The sequence below is a fragment of the Natator depressus genome, chromosome 22 (assembly GCF_965152275.1).
Source record: "Natator depressus isolate rNatDep1 chromosome 22, rNatDep2.hap1, whole genome shotgun sequence".
Taxonomy (NCBI): Eukaryota; Metazoa; Chordata; order Testudines; family Cheloniidae; genus Natator; species Natator depressus.
The window spans coordinates 13,744,196-13,752,841 of NC_134255.1; the positions used below are offsets into that span (position 1 = coordinate 13,744,196).

Here is an 8,646-nt window from a genome sequence, read left to right on the forward strand (position 1 = left end):
CTAGCTAGGGCACTGGACTGGGAGTCACGAGATCTCAGTTCTATTCCTGGCTCTGCCACTGGCCTGGTCTCTGACTTTGGACAAGTCACTCTGTCTTGTTTACTCAGACTGTAAGCTCTTCAGGGTAGGGGTTATCTCCTAGCATGTGTTTGTGCAGTGTCTAGCACAATGTGTCCCCACTCTTAATTGAAGCCTCTCTAGGCCCTACTGTAACACAAATAAATAACAACACGACTGCAGGACCAGTTGCATAAGAAAGGACTACTTGAGTGAGGAAGGTTTTGAGCCCATATTTGGCTCACGAGAGTCTCTTTTAGCATACATTAAATCAACACAAAGCCATGTAATGAACCGCTGGTTATAGTCTGGTAACCATGCTATCAAACTAACATTATTGATTTCCAAGCCAGTATGTTTATATTGTGTCAAATGCCATGGGATACCTCTCTGAGTATGAAAAAACCACTCTAGGCGTAGGAAAGTTACTGTAGATCTTTATTGAAAATTGTTTTTTTTAATCTAACAGAACAACCCAGAAAGAAATCCATAGACATCACATCATCATTTTATATACAACTGGGAGATTTTACATACAGTGAAATGAAAAAAAAAGTTTCAAGTAAATCTTGGCAAACAATTGGGCCTGATTCACAACTGCACCACCCCGGTGTTATGCTGGTGTCACTCTCTTACCAGCATAAAACTGGAGTAACACAGTGGTACATCAAGCCTCATCTAATTAATTTCTTTGCTGGGTTTTTCTGCAAATTTAAGCCACTAATACCAGTAAGCCTAAACTACTGCAGTTTTCAGACAACTTCATGATCATTTGCATGATCTGTTGTTTAAATCCTTTAGATTTGTCAATAGTGAAACCTGCTTTGAAAGTCTTATAGACACTGGACCCGATTTTGCAGTCCTCACTCAGGCAAAAACTGTGACCTTATTTGGAATATTGCCTGGGTAGAAGGAGGAGTAGTGGGCACCAATTAGTTAACCGATGCAAGGTAACAACGCTTTGAATCAATTAATTCCAAAAATAGTTCTAAATGCTACAATCATCTAAGGCTCCTGGGCTTTCTGAAGCAGAAAAATCCAGAGAAATTGTGTTCATCATCTAGGAGTCCCTTGTTTATTAAGAAAACAGTTAACAAATGTTAAAAATGGATATGTCCTCATGCAAATATCTTTTTCTGTGGCATGATGCCAGGGAACACCAGTAGTGATATTTACAATAGCTTTAGAAGGGGCAGTATGTGCTATTCATTTTCCAGTGAATAAAAACAAAATGCAATAATTATGCTGCATATGCCTGTGACTCTAAAAGACTGGAATACAGAGAAACTTTCAATGTCAATAAAGTACATTAAAGGTCTCTAATTTAACATGACCTGTCTCCAATTTTAGGATTGTTTATCATCGTTGTAAACTGAACTAAGGCCCAAGAACAAGAGACTGAATGACAGTGCTGCCAGTATTGCCAGACACCCATCCTAATTTGGGAAGGCCCAGTCTTCTCAGTGATCTCCTGACATAGGGCCATATCTTGTAATCCCATTGGGACCAGGTTCTGTCTCTTAGTGCAACACACAACATCATGAGGCAGCCGTAAAATATGACTCTCCCAGTTTTAAAGGGGAACATTTCACATACTGATTGCTGAAAATGCATCAGTCCAATTACCCCTCTCACACTGAGCTAGAGCTCTGCATGAAGACAAGTCTGTACATTTTGCAAGAATGATCAGTAAAATGAAATTAAGAAGCAATTGTACAATTCTTTGCCTACGTAATTTTGTGTTCCTCTCTGGCTGGTGACCTCTTTTCACACTAACACATATCTCACCAGTTCTGTTTATATTACTGGTCTTCCGACTGGCTAACAATTGGTGCTATCACAGGAGTAAAAATATTCATAACCATACAATGAAATTTTTCAATCGTTATCAATTAAAGGACCATCTCATTTCAGGCCCCACACTTAAGCTGGCCTTTTTCAAAAAGATTTATTAAGCACAGGTAGTGAGGTCTTTTCCTCTGTCTGAGCAAAGCAAAGATATAGTTGTGTGACCGTTACACACAGCTCAAGAAAATATGGCTTGTAAAGTAAACCCTCTAAGACACCCTTAAGATATGTGTATCCAGATGCTACAGTCAGACACTACAGGGTTAGCAAATATGTTACTAAAAACCCAGGTCAGTTTGAGCCCATGTTCCACATATGAGGGTGAAATTTACTCCTTGCAGAGGGCCAGCACAAGAACTATGCACTGCAAAATTTCTACTACAAAGGACTAAAAGTGACTTTAGCAGTACATGAGTCTCGTGCTAGTCCTGTGCACACAGGTAAATTTCACCCTGAGTGCAAATCTCATATTCAGAGAACATTAGTGGTGATTGACAACAAAAATCTTAAGAAAATAAATAGCCCAAACCTGTTTTTCTTGTACACTCAAAACTCTCATTGATTTCACTTGGAGTTTTGGGTGAACAAGAAATGTAGGATCAGGCCCCATATATACGACTTTAAAGCCCTTCAACAGAGAGAGTGTGATTTAAAACATACGTATCATTGTCTTCATCTTCTAGAAGTAGCTTTTCAATGGGCAGAGTGCTGATCACTCTTCTTGCATCCTCCAGTTCCTGTGGGGCTGGCTCTGGAATTGAAATAGGAAGTGGAACGAACTGTGGCCCAGGAAGCGAGGATGAAGCTGGCTGATACTGCAGGGTAGACGCTGGTAATGCAGAAATGGGCTGAGCCCATGGGAAATAGGTAAGAGGGGATTGCTGGTCTGTCACCTCCAGCTGCGGCACAACGGCTGGAGTGGTGCTTCTTGGCTGTTAAGTACAAAGATACCAGAATAAGGATACTCACTATCACAGTTAAAACATCTTTTCCTGGCTCCATAAAGTTTCATGTCCAGTATGAAAATGTTCACAAGCTCACCAGAAAGAGGGATGTAACTTGGTTAAAACCCCAGCTGCCAGCAAGCCAGCAAGTGCAATCTCAAAGTTTTTGCAGTGGTTAATATACTCGTACATATCACATTCCCATCACCTTTCTGGTCTCCCTCCTGCCTTCACTTTTGTAAGCCTGCAAGGCACCCTTTCAAGATTATTATAAATTGTATTTTGGACCTTCTATCCTCATCTGTGGCTCTCTGATAATGTTTCAACACGGATGGAATGTGTCAGGGTAAGCTGATATGATGCTGAACATGTCCTTGTCTACACTGACCACCAGTCACTCATGGTCAGCATCATGTCAGCTAAGTCAAGGTCATGTTTAAACACCATAAGATTTCTCAGTGAAAGCAAGTTCCCTGGAGGCTTTATTTAAAAACAAACAAACCACATCCTTACTGAAAAAACTGTATTGAAATAAACTCAGAAACAGCATCTAAAACACTAGGATTCTCAAGTGCAGTTTTGTCCTAGCTGTTTGTCCAAACAACAGAGCCTATTATATATTTGATATCTGATATTCTTCACATCTAGACAGAAGATTATAATTTATGATCCACTCTAATGGAAACTTCATGAACACCATGAATCAAAGCTGTAGGATTCCTTGTTAAGTTGGAGCTGATAGCAACATGACTTTATTGCTCTGCATTATTTTTCCTGAGCTGCAAACAATACTCTCCTAAGATAAAATCTGCCCACTGGCCTGATACAGCTCTCACTGAAGTCTATGGCAGTCCTACCACTGACTTCAATGGGAGCTGGAGAGGGTCTCATGAGAACAATGCAGAATGGTTCAGGAGTTAATTAGGTGGTGAGTGCTGGAGGGTTTGAGAGCGCATGGAACAGGGAAGCTTTGTTAAGAAAATTGGATTCACTCCGACTTCAACATAGTCAAATCTTTTAATCCCTCTCAAACCACAAGGATTCTCAGAACAATCCCCCTAATTTCCAGGCCCAGGCAGAGAGTAAATCAGGCCATCATATTAGACAGTTAGGTTAATAACAGGAATTTGTGGCTCACGTAGAAAACCATACGAGAGACTCACACCAGGAAGAGACAGTTGCATGACGATTGTAAAGAGGGTCACTAAGGCATGTCTCTCTACTCAGTCTCACTTCTCAGGACTGTTCACCCTGCATACGCAATTATGGCAAAGGAAACTACTTCTGATTTTTCAGCACCACTTGTGTAACCTTTTACTGCAGACATCATCCTTGACACTATAATGTGAGGCAGGGATGTCAAGCAATTCACAGTATAAAGATAAATTTAGATACATGGGGCTTCTCATAGTTCCTACTGGAAAACAGTTTTGCCTTTATTTCTGGGTATCTTTAGCTTACCGCAAAATTGGTGATCAGCGGCTGGGATGCGTAAGTCAGAACTGAAGAGGGTCCAACAAGTGTATAACTGGGACACACAGGCTGAACATACATGTCTGCTGTGTATGGACAGCTGACTGCTTCATGTGACATATAATCTGGGTATGTTGTCCACTGGGTTAAGGGCTGTAGAGTAGCAGGAGAAGGCTGAGAGAGCCAACCAGAACATAATGCCCCTTCATCGGTAACTGGCAATGAAGAGGCAGTAACATCCATATCAATGCAAGGCTGGCCTGCAAAATAAGAAGAGAATTGTACCAAATGTCAGCCAAAGCATGGGCTGAAACGGAGCTGATGAACAAATGAAATAAATGTTTGGAAGCATTACCAAGTGGTGAATAGGATGGAAGTGGCTGATGGGGCAAAACAACCTAGAGAACAAAGAAGAATATTCAGATATCAGTTATGCCTGAAAGATTTAAACTCAACATATCTTGAGAAACTCTTGCTCGGAGCTGAAGTAGCAATAAATATATTATCATCAATTGCCTCTTAGATTTTGCTTGGTAGACGGTACCATATGCCTGTGTTATACAGGTATGAGAGCAGTTATCGAAAACTGTCTCAGGGTGAAATTCACCCCTCTGCAGTGTGTCAGCACAAGATCCATGCTCCACCGAAGCTTAAGTGGGATTTAAATGATAATTGAGACCTTGTGTGGCTCCACTGCTCAGAGTGAATTTTATTGTTAGTGAAGATACAGTCAAACTGCTTCCCTCCAGGAGTTTAAATACCAGAATAAATGGACCTAGCCTAAGCCCTGGTCTACACTAGGACTTTAGGTCGAATTTAGCAGCGTTAAATCGATGTAAACCTGCACCCGTCCACACGATGAAGCCCTTTATTTCGACTTAAAGGGCTCTTAAAATCGATTTCCCTACTCCACCCCTGACAAGTGGATTAGTGCTTAAATCGGCCTTGCCGGGTCGAATTTGGGGTACTGTGGACACAATTCGACGGTATTGGCCTCCGGGAGCTATCCCAGAGTGCTCCATTGTGACTGCTCTGGACAGCACTCTCAACTCAGATGCACGATTGTCTGCCGTTGCTCTGACACAGGGAGGGGCAACTGACAACATGGCTTACAGGGTTGGCTTACAGGGAGTTAAAATCAACAAAGGGGGTGGCTTTACATCAAGGAGTATTTCAGGCAGGACTTCACGGAGGGTTCCAATAAAAAATGGTGCACCTAAGTTATTGTTCTTATTGGAACAAGCAGGTTGGTCTGGCCTCTGATTGATACATGGCTAGATTTACCTTGCTGCACCTTCTCTGTGAGTGACTGCAGTGTGACCTAGAGGAATGAGTCCCCTAGATGGGGGGGCCGGGGGGGGGGGAGGATTTGCAAATGAGTACAAAACAATTCTGGTCTATTTCTTGTTTTGATACACTCCATCTATCTTTTACATCTTTGGCTGGCAGCAGACGGTGCAGAAGGACTGCATGCCATCCACATCTCATAGCTGCTCGGCAGAAGATGGTACAAGAGGACTGCTAGCAATCCGTATCGCCTGCCTGCTCACCATAAGATGGTTCAATAGGACTGACTGCAGGACTAAAGAGAATGACCTGATCAAGTCACTCCAAATTTAGTCCCTGCGCCCATGTCTGCCCAGGCGCTCCTGATCGACCTCACAGAGGCGACCAGGAGCACCTCGGACATGATGATGACGGCTACCAGTCCTACTGTACCATCTGCTGCCACGAGGCAATGGGTTGCTGCTGCTGTGTAGCAATGCAGTACCACGTCTGCCAGCACCCAGGAGACATACGGTGATGGTGAGCTGAGCGGGCTCCATGCTTGCCGTGGTATGGCGTCTGCACGGGTAACCCAGGAAAAAAGGCGCGAAACGATTGTCTGCCTTTTCTTTCACGGAGGGAGGGAAGGAAGAGGGGCCTGACGACATGTACCCAGAACCACCCGCGACAATGTTTTAGCCCCATCAGGCATTGGGATCTCAACCCAGAATTCCAATGGGCAACGGAGACTGCGGGAACTGTGGGATAGCTACCCACAGTGCAACACTCCAGAAGTCGACGCTAGCCTCGGTACTGTGGAAGCGCTCCGCCGAGTTAATGCACTTAATGCACTTAGAGCATTTTCTGTGGGGACACACACAAACTCGAATATATAAAACTGATTTCTAAAAAACCAACTTCTATAAATTCGACCTAATTTCATAGTGTAGACATACCCTAAGTATAGGAAATGAGGGGCTAGAGAGCTCTTTTGGACAGCTTCGGTAGCTTTTAAGGTAGCTTTGCACGTTTTGGCTGGAACAGTATATACACAGCAGGTCACGTGTATAACAGAGAGTTTTCAGCACACTACAAAATAGGAAATTAGACTCCATGGCGAAATAGCTCCACAAAGTTTTAGTGGATTTTTAAGAACTAGACATTTCTGTATCCCAGATGATACAAAGTGCATCTGCATAAGGCAACTATTCTGAATCCTCTGACTTATTTTGCTGATTTGGGTATTTTAAGCTGGGATTTTCAAAGAATCCTAAAGAAGATAGGTGCCCAAATCCCACTGAAAGCCAATGGGAGTTGGACACCTAACTCTCTCCTTTGACAACTTCAGCATTGCTGAGTTTCATGGTCTTGAATGCGTTGATTATGCTAGTGTAACCTGCTGTCTTGATAAATGAGCACTAGAAAGATACGTGATCTAAGCACTGGACTGGGCATCACTCTACTGAGTTTTAGTCCTGGTTCTGAAACTGAACTCACTTGTGGCCTCGAGCAAGTCACTTAACTTCTCTGCCTCCTTTTGTTCCTGTCTAAGGGCTTGATCCTGCAAGGTACAGAGTTCTTTCAACTTCCATTAAAATCGATAGGAGCACATGATGGAGACAGGGACTGAGTGCCTATTCAGTCAGAAAGGAAGAGCTTTCCTCATGCATTCTGTGTTTTTTCTTACCGTTGTCGCTGCAGCTGCATTAACACTATGAATGTTGCCACGTTTCCTCTTCAGTAGCTCCTTCACTGGTTCTTTTACACGGACACCTTGATAGGGTCGTGGCTGCTGCTGATGCTCTGAAGCAGAAGCTGAGAAATATATTTTGGTGACATTTATTTTCCTTCACCCCTATACCAGTGCTAGGCCATAATCGCCATTTAGGAAAATCCCTTCTTTGCAGACTGCCCTGTCAATATGACTCTCTTTGCCTCCTAGAACAGGTTCTCCTGAGCTCAGAGTTAATGCTGCTCCTTGATACTAAAAAGGTGCAGTCTGCCTCCAGATTTGTGTTCCTTATGTATCGTACATATCATGCTGGCAATGCACTCATTCTCCAGCAACTCATGGAACAGAAGCCCTGGGATTGCTCCTCAGCAAGGTAATCTGCATAGCATCAGGGCAAGCTAAAATGAAATGAGCAGGTCTGCATGCAGAACTCCCATTTGGCTACAATCACCCGCAGAGATGCCACAGGATTGGGCCCAATATTTGTACATTTTTAAGAAAATTCTTTTAAAAATATATGTATGGAAAAATGTAGGCAGAATACTGCAGACTTGACAGTAAAGCCAGACCCAGCTGTTATCCCCTCACCCCCCAAAACAAAACCTCCATCCCCTTGCCCCAAGACTAGGCTTGTTAGTAATCTGAGCAGTCTGGTGTGTTACATCAGGCTCAGCATACAGTGAACGGATTCTATTAAATAAACTGTGATATCAGTCCAGTCATATTTAAAGCCTGTGAGGACATGGTTACTAATGAAAAGTTACCGCCATCATGTAGTACAATATGCCCTACCTTAAATATCAACAACTGTTGCAGAATTATGCTGTGTTCATTAAGGGCATGGATATTAGCAGGACTCTGACACTATTTCTTTTTCATGTATATAGGCACACACTATAAACAATCAAAAAGTATCAACAGAGTTCTAGGCATTTTACAGACAGGTCTGAAGACAAGGCCCCAGCCCTGAAGAGTTTACAGTCTTAGTAGATAAAATACAAACACAGGAATGGAATGGGAAGTAACAAAAAGCTGGAATTCATAAAATGATCTATCAATCTCATGTAATTCATTTCACTTCAATGAGCTTTGGACCAGGCCCTTAACTATAATCTACTTGTCTCATAATCCCTAGGTCTGGAATATTGGTTTCTTCAGGTACCTGGTGGGTGTAGCATGGAAAAAATGGTTTATTTTACTGGGCCTGCTGCTCCTCTCACTAGCATCATTTTTACCCAGGTTTAATCCCACAGACTGCAAGGGAGCTATTTCAGAGAAAGTGCAAGAGAGGAATCAGGCCCACTGTGTTCAACTCTGAAAAAGATT

The 8,646-nt window shown here is 42.7% G+C and overlaps 1 protein-coding gene across 1 annotated transcript; it reads right to left on the reverse strand.

Annotated features, from left to right (window-relative positions):
* Positions 1 to 2,377: 2,377 nt before the first annotated feature.
* Positions 2,378 to 7,628, reverse strand: POU2AF1 (POU class 2 homeobox associating factor 1). The gene is made up of 5 exons (XM_074936530.1): positions 7,622 to 7,628; positions 7,276 to 7,403; positions 4,678 to 4,720; positions 4,311 to 4,582; positions 2,378 to 2,837 (listed from the first exon to the last, which is right to left on the reverse strand). The coding sequence occupies exons 1-5, from the start codon at positions 7,626 to 7,628 to the stop codon at positions 2,526 to 2,528; spliced, it is 762 nt and encodes a 253-aa protein (XP_074792631.1). The 3' UTR covers positions 2,378 to 2,525.
* Positions 7,629 to 8,646: the final 1,018 nt, after the last annotated feature.

Bases quoted from the DNA above. Each gene is read 5' to 3' on its own strand.
- POU2AF1 (XM_074936530.1), bottom strand. The intron at 4,721-7,275 runs GTAAGAAAAAAC...TTTGTTCTCTAG, and splicing joins ATGCAGCTGCAGCGACAACG to GTTGTTTTGCCCCATCAGCC. The intron at 2,838-4,310 runs GTAAGCTAAAGA...TGTACTTAACAG, and splicing joins CGCTGATCACCAATTTTGCG to CCAAGAAGCACCACTCCAGC.